The 15,130-nt window shown below is 40.5% G+C and overlaps 1 protein-coding gene across 8 annotated transcripts in view; it reads right to left on the bottom strand.

Moving 5' to 3' along the window:
• The window catches only part of LOC131824150 (contactin-4), a 938,389-nt gene that overhangs the window by 13,866 nt on the left and 909,393 nt on the right, over positions 1–15,130 (bottom strand). For 7 of the 8 annotated variants that reach the window (XM_059161541.1, XM_059161538.1, XM_059161539.1 and 4 more), the window contains 4 exons: positions 11,962–12,137; positions 7,654–7,774; positions 3,699–3,857; positions 1,192–1,341 (listed from right to left, as the gene is read on the bottom strand). In XM_059161541.1, coding sequence (XP_059017524.1) covers positions 1,192–1,341; positions 3,699–3,857; positions 7,654–7,774; positions 11,962–12,137 — 606 coding nt within the window. The remainder of the gene's footprint in view (positions 1–1,191; positions 1,342–3,698; positions 3,858–7,653; positions 7,775–11,961; positions 12,138–15,130) is intronic. The other variant, XM_059161545.1, reaches the window with a different exon arrangement.

Here is a 15,130-nt window from a genome sequence, read left to right as displayed (position 1 = left end):
TAATGCTTGGAGAGGCGTTTATTAACGATGCGGTGGTACACAAAAGACAGACAATACACACTCTGCCCGTGCAGAGCTTACAATCTTGTTGGAGGGAGAGGGACATGCAGAACAATTACACAGGGATGTCGACAATAAACAACAATACGGTGCAGACAGAATGAAGTGCAGTGACGTTCTGAAGTAGCAGGCTGCTCAGAGTAGGGTTGGGCTAATGGCTTCTCGGAGGAAGGTGAGTTTTGAGCTGGGTGCTGAAGGAAGTGGTAGACATAGGTTGACCCCTGGCTCACTGTGCTTAACCTCTTTGATCCCCAGTTTTCTCTGTAAAAGAGGGGAAATTATGCTAGCTTCTTCCTCAGGACTGCTGAGAGGAATCAAGTCAATGACAGTTTTGGAGGGGGAAAAGAGAGCATGGGGATTAGCTAGTTACCACCACATAAATGAAAGATTCCAGAAAGAATTTAGAATTGGTGACTGGGTGTGTTCCCTCTGAAAGCTAATTAAATAGATCTAGATGGATTTCTGCCCAAAGAGTAGGGTCAGAGTTCCTGTTTGCTTAGGAACCTTCAACATACACTTGGCCTTGTCACAGCTGGGGACTCTGCAAAGACCCACACATAGGCCACCCACTTGACAAGAGAGAAGGAAATGTACAACGGATGCAAGTGCCTGTTATTCTCGCCCTGTGTTCCTTCAGGCTGTGGACGTGGAGGGTCTCATACTGAACTGCTGCCTGGGCTTGTGTGAATTAGCAGGATGTTCTGAATCTCAGCTTCTGGGAAAGGTCAGTAAGAAAATCTTACCAAATACTTCTAAAAAATTTATTCTTTGCAACTCATGATTTCTGTGTGTTGATTTTATTTGAAATGTGGGGCGTGTATTAAAAAATAACTCCTGGTTGAAGAATCTTGGTGAAAATGAACCAACGAAGAAAGAGGTGGCATTAGAAGAACTAAGCACAGGGTGTCTCCCCCTGTACAAGGAGACCCAGTGGAGAGTAAGAACTTAACTCTTGACTGAGACTCAGTAAGCTGAGCAAGTCCTCACCTGGTTTCTGATCAATGCACTCATTCAAGGGAAGGGGGTGCTGATACAGAGCCTCATTAGGGCTAAAGAGCAGGAAGAATTCAAAGCCTTTTCCTAAGAGATCATAGCTACTGGCACAGACTCTGTGTCATGGCTGCTACTCACGAGCCTCTTCTGTCCTCCGCTTCTCTGAGGGCCGGCTGGGCTCCCCGATCCCAATCACATTGGCGGCAACAGTGCGGAATTCATACTCAACCCAAGGGTTCAAACCCACGACAGTCGCTGTGTATGTCTTCCCATCAATAAGTTCTGGGACTGAAAGACATCAAAAGGTGGGGATGTTTTACAGGATTCCATGTCAAGCAGAGAGGAGCTTCCATCCATCATCATTACCATTACTGTGTGCAGGGCATTGTAATTGGTCTGAGACGAGTTGTACAACAGCTGTTAGAGGGAAGTAATTCCAGAAGTCTCTTTTGGTGAACTAACAAGTTCAAATCAGATACCAACAGATGACATTATGGTCTTCAAAGCCCCAAGGCACTTGACTGTAATCATTATTGCTATCACCTCATACATTTTCCAACATTTACTGCACAGTGTTGTGTATACTGTTTGCTTTTTACAACTATTCTATGAATAAAGTAAAATCACTGTCTTCATTTTTGTAGATGAGGAAAAGGTGCCTTTTAAAGATTAAGTTACTGACCCAAGATTTCACTGAATTTGCACCTTTGACTGTGTGGTCCAAGTTCTATAACTTACTGTAATAATGACGTTAATAAAATTATGAATCCTATAATACCACTGACAGGAACTATACTAACACATCTTAAGAAAGTATCTGTAAACCTAAAAGGAAAGGCCATGAAGATCAGGGAGTCAGAGAGGCAGAATTTGATAGTATTCACCCAGACGTGTTTGGAGAAGAGATTCTTCCCAATAGGACATGGCCTACTGTTTGGTGCCATAAAACAACAAGCAATGGATATTGCCTCCAGGCTCACTGAACAACTGTTTGAGTTTTAAATGGGTTATCATAAAGATTTCCCATATGAGGGGTACCTGGCTGGCTCAGTCAGTACACCATGCAACTCTTGATTTTGGGGTTGTAAGTTCAAGCCCCACATTGGGTATAGAGCTTACTTTAAAAAAAGAAAATAAAATAAAGATTTCCCATGTGGCCGAGAAGACTTAAAGGGAGGTCCCCTGTGACAAAGCTGAGGCCATCATCCTTGTACCTAGGGTTCAGTGGCTGCCAGGCTCCTTAGGCCATACTAATACAGTCCTAGCCTCCAAAGGTAAAGAGTGTTGGCTTTGGAGTCAGACCATCCGGATTCTAAACTTGAATCCACACGTAGTACCCCAATTACCTTGGGCAAGTCTCTTAACCTTTCCAGTGCTTTGGTTTCCCTACTATAAAATGAGGCTCATAACAATATCTATTTGCACCATGATTGAGAAAATTAAAAAAAAAAAAAAAAAAAAAAAGCACTTAGCAAAGCATAGAGCACACAGCAAGGGCTCAGCAAATCGTAGTGTTTTTTTTTTAAACCATCATTATCAGCAGCATCTTCATCCTCTTCCTTTTCTTCATTGTATTTCTGTAGTACTTCTTGTTCTTCAAATGTCTCACGATTGTTTCTCTTTTGGTTCATACACAATTCTCATCATGCCCATTTAACAGAAGATGCAGTTGTCTAGAGATCTTCTGAGTAGCAGAGTCAGGGCTAGCATGATCCCCTAACTTGCAGATTTTTTCTGTCTTTTCCTTCCTAAGCACAACTGTGACTCAGAAGAAAGAGATTGAGCTGCAAACACAGAAACCCACTTCTGAGGTTGGACAAGCTGATGTAAAAAAGCAAAAAACAAAAAACAAAAAGCAATGAGGTTGTTAAAATCAATATGATTCATCTGAATTGCACAGAACTACTCCTATCACCCCATGTATTTCTATTTCAAATATCAAGACGACACAGCCAACCCTTGAGGACCAGAGGAGTGTGTATCTTGCTGGCAATAATTACTTATTTGTCCATTCTTCCTCATATGAAACCTATGTAAAATAACAAGAATCAGTTTGGAGGGGCAGGGATAGTAAGGCAACTCACATGGCTTTTAATATAACAGAATCTCATGACTCTTCATGTCCAAATTTAGCTATCTTAAAAAAAAATAGATAGCAAGTCAAGAGGCTCTAGGCAGCCCTTAGTTACTGGTTTGTTGAGAGCCATACATAAACTTTACATAGACTATGTAGACTAGCATAATCCACAACTTCTCAAAGTGTATCATCAATAGAACACAGATAATTTTAGGTAATATGCAGATTGAATGTTATATATATTTTTTTATAACTGAAGTATTTTAATATGTATGTTAAGAAAAACTATGACCAACATACAGACCTAGCATTTCATAGACATTATTGCTTAGGACAAGTTAAGAAAAACAAACAAGCAAACAAATGTGAATTGATATAAAGAAAAATATTAAAGAAATGATAGTACCATTGACTGAGGGTTAGGAAACACTGCCAGAATGTATCATTCATAGTTGTGTCTTAATGAGAACCTAGATGGCCCTTGGCTTCTGCCACAGTGCCCTCTGTCCATTATGCTGAGTTTCAGAAGCCTCTGTGAGACACAAGCACCAGGCATCCAATATGGTACCTGTACTGACTGCTTGCCAGCCCACGGAGAACGGAGTCCTGGCTTGAATGACATACATCGTGATGGGGCTGTGGTTATCAGGTCCAGGTCTCCAGGACAGCTGAGCGGTGGTATCTGTAATTTCATCTATGGTCACAGCCTCTGGGGGTCCTGGGGGACCTGTGAAAGAACAAGACCCTCAGAGGTGGAGGAGTAAGTTCACATGTCCAAGCGATTGTGGAACTGAATGCAGTGCTGATCCAGTCAACCTTTTATTCGTCCACTCACAGATTCATCACTTGTCAATTCCTTTTTGAATGCCTATTTGGTGCCCAACATTCTACAAGGCTCTGAAACTACAGAGATGAATGAGACATGGACCCTTCTTTCTGAGGGGGTCACTATATAATCAGAAAAAAATAATAGGTCAGCAAGAAATTAAAATAGAATACTGGTTCCAAAAGGCAGGCGAGAATACTGGGATATCACAAAAGCTCAAGTCCATTAATTCATCTCTCATATATTTACAGGCTCCTGATATGGGTCAGGCGGTGTTATCTGTGGATAGAATAGTGATAAATGAAGATGATAGTCTTTTGGAAATGGTCATTGCTAGGACTGAGCATGTGGATTTGAGCAGAACTGGCTTTGGGACTTCGATGGTCACGATGCTGCTCCATACATTTCTACTGCGCTGTAATTACTGACCCCAGCCCTGCCCCACGTCATATGCGAACACACACTTGTATACAAGGGAATGTCTGTGAAAGTGGCCGGCGCTCAAGAGTCACAAGATTAAGGTTTCTTCAGTACAACTTCAGACCTGGGCTGGAGTCCAAAGACCCTCATTTGCAGCTTCTGTAAATCCACCTGTTATTTTTCTACTTATCTTCCTGATGTTCACTGTTTCTTCCCATGTATTTAAACCATTGAAATGAGAGGAAAGAGTTCAAATGAAGTTTAGAAAGAGTTCTAAATGAAGGCTTGGAAATCCCAGATAAACAGAGGATGGAAAGCGATAGGCAAACAAACACTAAATTGCAACAAAGCAAAGCCCCAGAGGTGTCTTAGATTCCAGCAGGAAAGGTTCTTACCAGGCAATTCAATGCATTTGTAGCAAGACACAACTGACCGCCTCAGGAGGGAAGGTGATCATGAGGGAGACATGATGACAGTCCTCATGTCCCTGAGACAGGAATAAGAAGCTATCTATTCCTGGGAGGGCTTTGCTTAGCCACCTATAGAGGTCAAGTGTACTGCCATGCACTACTGGGCCATGTGGCTGGGTGGGGAAGAAAGATGTCTAACGGAGTGGTGAAAAGTTAATTGTAATTTCCTGAAGTAAGATTTTCACTCCTGTATCCCTCATAGGATGCCCTAAATTTCTCTTTCCTTTTTAAAAAATCATTTTTATAGACCCACAGGTGAAACTAAATTTATCTTCTCCCTCCTACTCCTGTATGAAAGGTCTGGAAATCTGTATGCTGAAACTGATTAATTTTCCATGGTGACATTTCAGCATGCCAGTCTAATGCCACCTGGATAGAGCTGAGGCAAACTTTGGTCTTTGCAACCCTGATTAACTAGATAAAGTCCAGAACACCCTATCATCGTCTTTTTTCTCACTACCTTGCTCATCCTAGATTCCTTCCACCAACCCCAGTTTCAATGAATGCTCTTTTTTGATGGCCTTTAAAATCAAAGTACCATAAATAGGAAAGGGTTCCCCTCCAAACTCCTCTATGAACTAAACAGACAGGGATTATTTGAGCCCACTTTGGGCAGCTGAGTGAAGGAAAATGAAGGGGTGGTATGAATTTGGCCACTGGAGGTAAGATGGTGCTTGCATAACTTTGTTTGCTCTGCTGGTCCTGCCTGACCACACCAGTGGTCACGGTATGTTTGTCAACTTCATGTTGGGGAAGTTGGGTCCCTCTTTCAAAATGAGAAGATGAGCCAATGTTTATCCTCTGAACAAAACGTTCACATGGTCAGGGCTCACAGATGTTTTGGTCAAGGCAACAGAAGAGGGAGCACTGGTATGAGACCAGTGTTCAGCTTCTCTCTCAGTGAAGAAGGGCTTTTCTACCCACCGGTAGTGGGCTCTACACTGAATGAAGTAGATACCAGAGAATCAAGGGGGCTGGAGCCAAGACTCAAAGCTTTACCAGTTTCAGATACAAAAATCTCTTACAGGGCAGTGAAATATGTTTCTGCGTCCTTTCTGTAATATGCAGAAAAGCTGCAAGGGCAGAGCTAGAGGAAATAAAATGAAAGATTATGGTTTAAAATGGCATATTAATTTATTGGCCTTATTAACTGATTAGACTAGATTTTCTTTTAGACTGAGTTTGCAAATTCCTCTTGGTATTTAATGTTATTTTCTGTGAAATGAAGTATACAATATCATTTAAGAACTTCAAGTATTACTGATTTAAATATTTATTAGTCTAATTTATTGGTGTTTAAACTGCTGATCTGAACATTATCCTAATTAAATAGAGGATAAATTTTTGGCAACAGAATTCTTTTGTCCCTAGGGGTAGAGCTGAGCGGCTCTCATGTATTTTAAAATGGAAATAAACACGTTTCCATAAGTTATTCAATGGGTAGTTCAACCCAGGTTGAAAGTTTTTTGCTCTTATCTCGCTCTTATCTGTAGCATTACTGAAAGGTTTTTGTAGGCAATTTAAAGAGGAAGGAAAGTAGACAGAGTTGGAAAAGCTATTTTTCTTTAACCTCTCTTGACAATGAGGTTAAGTCATGAACTCCCACACATCTCCCCCTCTCAGATTCTGCCTAAGGGTAGGGCAACATGTCTATCACTTCCAGTAATTCCTTGTTCTCCCTGAACTCAGATTTACCCTGCCTCTGTATCTGATTTCCCCTGGAGTTGTGATTCTTGCCCTCCAGGTTCTGCTGGCTAAAGATTCCCAAACACCAATGCTTAGGGTTCAGAGGAAGGAGGTGCTCCCAAGAGATTATTTGCATGTTCTGATTTGGTTTCACTTTTAACACTTAAGAAAAGCTCCGAGCATGCGTCAGTTTGATTCTTGTACATCTACTGGTTCCCAAAGATTTTAATTTCAGTATAAAAATATTTGTTAAAGGGGTGCCTGGGTGGCTCAGTGGGTTGAGCTTCTGCCTTCGGCTCAGGTCATGATCTCAGAGTCCTGGGATTGAGTCCTGCGTCAGGCTCTCTGCTCAGTGGGAAGACTGCTTACCCCTCTCTCTCTGCCTACTTGTGATCTCTCTCTCTCTCTCTCTGTCGAGTAAATAAATAAAATCTTCAAAAAAATTTTTTAAAAATATATATTTGTTAAAGCTCTATTTACTGTTGCTTTGTAAACTGGTTCTATGGGGCTCAATCAGGGCCTTTGGAGCCATTAGGTTGAAGTTAGGCCATGTTGGGAGGACTGAAGAAAACCTCACAAAGGTCAGTTTGCACATCAACTGCCAGCTGATTTACTGCATCCCAGGCAGTCACAAAGTGTTCCCTCTAAAGCCATATTTTAAGAACTGGATTGAACTATTAACTTTAGGGAAAAAAGGGAACTGGGAAAAACAGGTTATTTTCTGAAGCCACAGTTCTATCAGTACCCTAAATCACTAATTTGGCTTAGCCCAGATGAAACATCAAAAGGCATGGTTTGATCCTTCTTAAAACTATTTGCTTTTGTTAATCCAAAATTATTCTAGAAGGTCCTATCAACTCCAACAGCCACACATCGGGGCACTTGGGGCACTCACAGGAGTTATTTTCAGTCCAGAGCAACCAGATTTGCTCTGCACTTTCTGGTGATCCCTCCCATGAGAAAGAGATACACAGAGGACTGTGGGCTATTAGCCACTGTTTGCAATGTTCAGCTTCTATCTGACTTTCTTCTGTAATTCTAAACCGGTGAGGTTTTTAGCAACCTGTGCAGGAGTAGATATCACACAAGCATTCCAGGAACAGAAACCAACATTCCCATACCTCTCACAATCAGGTCGGCAGCAGCAGAGAGCTTGTCTACACTTGTCTGGACCATGCAGACATATTTCCCAGCATGCTTCAGCTGGATGTTTCGGATCATCAAATCACCAGCTGAATCCTGCTGATAAAGTAGGGGAAAGTGGCTACAATTACTTTTTAATGAGCTCTAAATATCATTATCACGTGAAGGATACTGTGACTAATGGATTTATTTTATACTGGCTGATGAAAACATTAGTGATGCAAGCCATGGCCTATTAAAAACATGTGAGCCTGCCTGGGAGATAAGAACCCCAATACCTTCAGAACACACCTTGGACAAGACCTTGGGGGTATGTGGCTTCTCTGGGTCTCTGGAGCAGTTTGCCACCCGTGTCAGAAGCACTTAAACCTACTGAAGGTGGCTCTTGATCTCGTCATATGGGTTTCTTCAGATATGCCCTCAACCTGCAGCCTTCACTGGGCTTTCCCATACTTTGGAACTCTATATTTGGAAAGGGGAGGCAAGCCCACATTTGGAGGCATCTTCATTTTACTGCACAGCTCTGTCTTACAGCCAGCATTTTGATTGTTCCCAGGTTTGAATTAAAAAAAGAGTATGAAGACCACACTCTCCAAGGAAATCTAGCATCACCTAGTGCGGAAGACTGCTATAATTTGTTTTTGAAATGCCAAATGCAAGTTTGATTAGCAGATGAATAGGACTGATTACATCCCAGTATGGATTTCGGTGTGCCTAGAAATATCCCTACACGCTCACCAGCACGGTGCTTTTAATAAAAATGAGACGATGCCTCTACAGGTTATCACGAAGGTGGCATTTTAACTAAAGAACGTGGCTACACTTTGGGGTTTCATTTCATAGCTCTGTTCATCGAAAGTTTGGGGAGCAGATGGCTTGCGTAGGAGTGCTCCCTAGAGGTCAGATGCAGGAAGCTATGTTTACTTCTAACCCCACAATAGATGACAAGGTAGCATAGGTTATTTTGGCCCTGTTTGCTATTCTTCCAAATGACAATAATGTTCTATAATATTTAAATACAGGAGCCATATATTAAGGCTAAATACTCACATGTTCTATGATGTAGGTGCTCTATTGTCCTTACTTTACAGGTGAAGAAACTCCAGCTCAAAGAAGTTATGACTTATCTGAAATCACTTAGCTAATAAATGGCAGAGCCAGGATGTGAACCCACAAGGTCAGGCCATTCTACAAATTCGAAAGACTTTATTCTCAATCTAAGTTAATGCGTACTTAGTTCAATTAAAACAAAAGGTTTTAGAGCAAAATACCACAAAACCATCTAGGACAATGGAAAACCTGGAACTGCCAATAGTTGTAAATAAGTTTAGAAGACAGGCTCAAGCATTCAGTGAAGGGAGAGCTGATGTGTAGGTACTCAGTTAGCTTGGGCTGATCCCTGCTGTGTGATTTTATGTAAGTCTCTGGGTTTTAGTTTACTGACCTATGAAAGAAGGATACATTGCCCACTGGGTGAGGTTGTAAGAATCAAATCAAACTGTATGTGTATGTGAAATCTGAAACCTGGGAAGCACAGAGTAAATTTAAATTGGTCTTATTGATGACCATGAGTGGTCATGTCAAAGATATTAAATCTACCTCAAGGAGAGTTGTGATATATATATATATTTTTTAACCTGAAAGCTCTTTTATTTATAACCCTTGGGTTCTCATTCAGATTCTATTTTTAATCAAGTCTTATAATTGCTCAGTAAAAGAGTACAATAATTGCTACCCTATTCCACAGGCTTTCTGTGATGATTAAAGAGCCAATAGACATATTGGCTTAATAAATGATTAGGCACTGGGCAAATATAAGGCTTCATCATCATCATCATTAATACTTCTTTACCTAAGACATTCATGTGGTTATTAGGACTCTAGGGTATAGGTTTAAACAGAAAAATATGCCTCACAAGGAGGCGTGTGCAGGGAAGGTGGAAAGCTGAATTTGTTTTAAAGAAATGGGCATACCAAATCAATAATCCATTTTATTCTCCAAGGTCTTAAAGTCAGGATAAACTAGTTGTAGCCTGAAAACTTCACAGTACAGCACCATATTAATGGAATATGCTGTCTTTATTTACAGATTTGGACCAGAGTTGTGTTTTAAAAGTTTAAATTGAAACAAAAAAAATAATAATAAAGTCAGGATTGAAGTAAGTCTCATAGAAGGAGACAACAATCAATTTTCTCTTTCCCTTTGAAGTCATCAAGATCACCCAGTTTGCTGAGATCTATCTTTGTGTTCCTCCCAAAGTGAACAAAACAGCACCAGCTTATATTCTCCTGGTGTGGTCTGTTCTGTTTCTGACAGGGCATTTGGAGGCTGTCAAAGGACAAGTGGAAACTGAAAACCCCAACAGATTGGCTCTACCCAACATCCCTTCCACCACAATGACCCAGGAAATAGTTGCTGTGAAATGGCTTGACTTCAGAATTGCTTCCTTCCCTCTCCTACTGTCAAGTTCTACCTCTATAGACATTAAGGATCCTGGTGACTAACACACTTACTTCTCACAGTTTGTAGTGCTGTCCTAAATTTTTCACTTCTTTGCAATAATTGATTGGTGAGAGTTTCAGAGAAGAGACAAGCTTTTCCCATCTGAGAGGCTAACGAGGGTGATCCCACAGATAGAGCTCTCCACAAAGGTGGTCATTAGTGCTTGACTCCATAAAGGGTGTCTCCACCTGTGCCTCAGCCCTGGCTGGTATGCAGCCAGTCCAGGATAACATCCACATCTGTCTGACTGGCCGGCTAGAGCTCTTTTGATCGGTCAGACAGCTGTTCTAATTGGTTGGTGCCTGTGCATTCTGGGAGATAATATTTTTAATGTCTCTCCTGGACACGACATTGGTCTTAGTGTGAAAACGAATATTCTGCTTAATCTATGAAGGTCTTCTCAATGTATACTTTCCTGTTATTAAAATCAATGTTATTCTTCCTTCAATTAGTACAACTATTAAAATTTGTCAGATACTTCTTTTGTGGGAGGCATTGGACTATGCACTTTTCTAGACCTGAAGGTATTTAATATCTTCAATGCCCTTGTGAAATTCATATCTCTCCCACTTGGTTATTAAGCCGAATCATATCAAAGAAGTCCAGAATGCTTAATATTGGCAATTTCATCCAGGCTTTCTCAATCAGGATTCCAAGAGAGACTCTCTCATAACCTAAGGTATCCACTGATGTAATAAACTAACTTCTCTCCTATGTATCTAAAGTATTACCAGTTGTATATGATCTTTGGAAAAACTGAGAAAATGCTCAGATCATTCTTTGTGCTCTGTGAGAGACATCCTTTGAGAAAGGGTGCAAGAATGTAATTAACAGGACTAGTACTACAGTTGAATGGAAAACAAGCCCTCAGCATATCATACAGATATTTTTATAAGCCTTAGCCCCACTTTTTCTCAACATAAGGGGCAAGGGAGGCAAAATGAAGTAGGCAAATTAGATTCCTCTGTCAGAAGGATGGGGAGAGCTTTTAAAATCATAGCCTCGTTTTTATTTTCTGCTGTCTTCCGGTTGGATGTCTCCATGAGAATGGCAGTCAGAGTGAATCTTTATTACTAATAGGACTATAAGGACTGTGTTAGGGTAAAAAAATCTTTTTTGACAATAATTGTGATAGATACAAATTATTTCCAGATTTAACCTCATCTTGGTGTGTGTTCAATGGTAATATGTATTTTTACAGAAAGAAAGGCACTATGAAAATTCAAACATTTGAATTCAAAATTACCTAGAGATAATACATACCCTGATCAGACTTTCAGATTTAAGAAAGAGAGCCCTAATGTCACAATGATGAGACTTCTATAAGAGCCAAGGAAAGTTTAATCGGCAGCCTAAATACACATGAGTAAACTGTCCTTAAGATATTTTCTGCTATGATATATGGTACTGAGTGGGGTAGAGAGCTGGGGATTTGAAGTTTAAAGCTGAGTTCCACAGGTTAAGGCTATGAGGCGAAGGGAAGCCATACATTTGCCCCTGAGCTCCAGTTTCCTCATTCATACATTGTTCAGAATAACTAGCCTATATCATTGCTGTGGGGATCAAGAGGACTGTCGTGTAGGGTTACTCAGTCATAGGGGCCACACCGATCAGGCAAAAAGGAGCAACAATTAACCAATAATTTCTTAAAAGAAGGTGTTGGAACAGATCATCAAGAACAATCTTATGTTTCTTTTCATGTTAGGCTAAACAAGTTGCATCACTTTGCAGAAGTTCAGTTGCATAGTGAATTTGCTGTAGATACTTTGATATTAATACTTACCCCTCCGACTCTTTCAAAGTGGTCCCCGTCTTTGTCAAAATCTATCAGGTGTCCATTAAATGACCAGGTAAACACGATATCTAGCGAGTGATCATGTGTTACCTGGCAAGGCAGAACAATACTTTCTCCAACAGTCACATCCATGCTGGAAGGGGGTACCATCACCCTTGTTGGATCTGTAGGGTGAAAACAAAGGGAAACCAACAATAACGTCTGTGAAATTGTATGGAAGTAAAATGTAGAATCCAAGAGCAGGCTGAAATACTAAGTAGTTTTGCTTTTTTGGGGGGGGGGGCTGTGACCAGTAAACCTCAGTCATCTGGGAAGCTGAGATTCAGGCCAGGAGGTCATTTTTAATATGAAAAGTTGAAAACAGTCATTATGTGAACCTCCAGAGAGCAACAAAACTCAGCTGGGGAGCACAGAGGGTAGATCTCTGAAGACACTCACGGAAGGGCCTATTTCTGACAGCCTTCTCAGAAACTGCCTCTTTAAAAAGGTTTTCGTATCTCCCTAGTGTCACTAGAAAGCAGTTAAGCCATCTATGAAAAACCCACCGCAAATATCATTAAGACAGTTAAAAGAAGAAACCAAAAAACCAATTCAAAACAAATCCCACTTAGTTTCTTTACTGTCCAGAATAAACATCTTTCTTCATTTTAGTATAATTTCCCTCTGCCTTTTTGGTTTATAGTTTTTCAAGTTGTTTTGTTTTGCATTCTTGTAAACATAATACACATATGATTTTCCTTTTTTCTCTAGTTGATATAATAAAGGTTTATATCTTTATCCCACTTATTTTAATTTTTTATTTTTTATAAACATATTTTTATCCCCAGGGGTACAGGTCTATGAATCGCCAGGTTTACACACTTCACAGCACTCACCAAAGCACATACCCTCCCCGATGTCCATAAGCCCACTCCCCTTCTCCCACCCCCCTCCCCCCAGCAACCCTCAGTCTGTTTTGTGAGATTAAGAGTCACTTATGGTTTGTCTCCCTCCCAATCCCATCTTGTTTCATTGATTCTTCTTCTACCCACTTAAGCCCCCATGTTGCATCACCACTTCCTCATATCAGGGAGATCATATGATAGTTGTCTTTCTCTGCTTGGCTTATTTCGCTAAGCATGATACGCTCTAGTTCCATCCACGTTGTTGCAAATGGCAAGATTTCATTTCTTTTGATGGCTGCATGGTATTCCATTGTGTATATATACCACATCTTCTTGATCCATTCATCTGTTGATGGACATCTAGGTTCTTTCCATAGTTTGGCTATTGTGGACATTGCTGCTATAAACATTTGGGTGCACGTGCCCCTTTGGATCACTACGTTTGTATCTTAAGGGTAAATACCCAATAGTGCAATTGCTGGGTCATAGGGCAGTTCTATTTTCAACATTTTGAGGAACCTCCATGCTGTTTTCCAGAGTGGCTACACCAGCTTGCATTCCCACCAAGAGTGGAGGAGGGTTCCCCTTTCTCCGCATCCTTGCCAGCATCTGTCATTTCCTGACTTGTTGATTTTAGCCATTCTGACTGGTGTGAGGTGATATCTCATTGTGGTTTTGATTTGTATTTCCCTGATGCCGAGTGATATGGAGCACTTTTTCATGTGTCTGTTGGCCATCTGGATGTCTTCTTTGCAGAAATGTCTGTTCATGTCCTCTGCCCATTTCTTGATTGGATTATTTGTTCTTTGGGTGTTGAGTTTGCTAAGTTCTTTATAGATTTTGGACACTAGTCCTTTATCTGATATGTCGTTTGCAAATATCTTGTCCCATTCTGTCAGTTGTCTTTTGATTTTGTTAACTGTTTCCTTTGCTGTGCAAAAGCTTTTGATCTTGATGAAATCCCAATAGTTCATTTTTGCCCTTGCTTCCCTTGGCTTTGGCGTTGTTCCTAGGAAGATGTTGCTGCGGCTGAGGTCGAAGAGGTTGCTGCCTGTGTTCTCCTCAAGGATTTTGATGGATTCCTTTCGCACATTGAGGTCCCTCATCCATTTTGAGTCTATTATCGTGTGCGGTGTAAGCAAATGGTCCAATTTCATTTTTCTGCATGTGGCTGTCCAATATTCCCAACACCATTTATTGCAGAGGCTGTCTTTTTTCCATTGGACATTCTTTCCTGCTTTGTCGAAGATTAGTTGACTGTAGAGTTGAGGGTCTATTTCTGGGCTCTCTATTCTGTTCCATTGATCTATGTGTCTGTTTTTGTGCCAGTACCATGCTGTCTTGATGATGACAGCTTTGTAATATAGCTTGAAGTCCGGAATTGTGATGCCACCAATGTTGGCTTTCTTTTTCAATATCCCTTTGGCTATTCGAGGTCTTTTCTGGTTCCATATAAATTTTAGAATTATTTGTTCCATTTCTTTGAAAAAGATGGATGGTACTTTGATAGGAATTGCATTAAATGTGTAGATTGCTTTAGGTAGCATAGACATTTTCACAATATTTATTCTTCCAATCCAGGAGCACGTAACTTTTTTACATTTCTTTGTGTCTTCTTCAATTTCTTTCATGAGTACTTTATAGTTTTCTGAGTATAGATTCTGTGTCTCTTTGGTTAGGTTTATTCCTAGGTATCTTATGGTTTTGGGTGCAATTGTAAATGGGATTGACTCCTTAATTTCTCTTTCTTCTGTCTTGTTGTTGGTGTAGAGAAATGCAACTGATTTCTGTGCATTGATTTTATATCCTAACACTTTACTGAATTCCTATACAAGTTCTAGAAGTTTTGGAGTGGAGTCTTTTGGGTTTTCCACATATAGTATCATATCATCTGCGAAGAGTGATAATTTGACTTCTTCTTTGCCGATTTGGATGCCTTCAATTTCCTTTTGTTGTCTGATTGCTGAGGCTAGGGCTTCTAGTACTATGTTGAATAGCAGTGGTGATAATGGACATCCCTGCTGTGTTCCTGACCTTAGCGGAAGAGCTTTCAGTTTTTCTCCATTGAGAATGATATTTGCGGTGGGTTTTTCATAGATGGGTTTGATGATATTGAGGTATGTGCCCTCTATCCCTATACTTTGAAGAATTTTGATCAGGAAGGGATGATGTACTTTCTCAAATGCTTTTTCAGCATCTATTGAGAGTATCATATGGTTCTTGTTCTTTCTTTTATTGATGTGTTGCATCAAAATTGACTGAATTGCAGATGT

This window comes from Mustela lutreola, chromosome 2 (assembly GCF_030435805.1).
Source record: "Mustela lutreola isolate mMusLut2 chromosome 2, mMusLut2.pri, whole genome shotgun sequence".
Classification (NCBI taxonomy): Eukaryota; Metazoa; Chordata; class Mammalia; order Carnivora; family Mustelidae; genus Mustela; species Mustela lutreola.
Note: the sequence above shows the minus strand (reverse complement) of the source record. Positions and strands in the feature narration are given on the sequence as shown.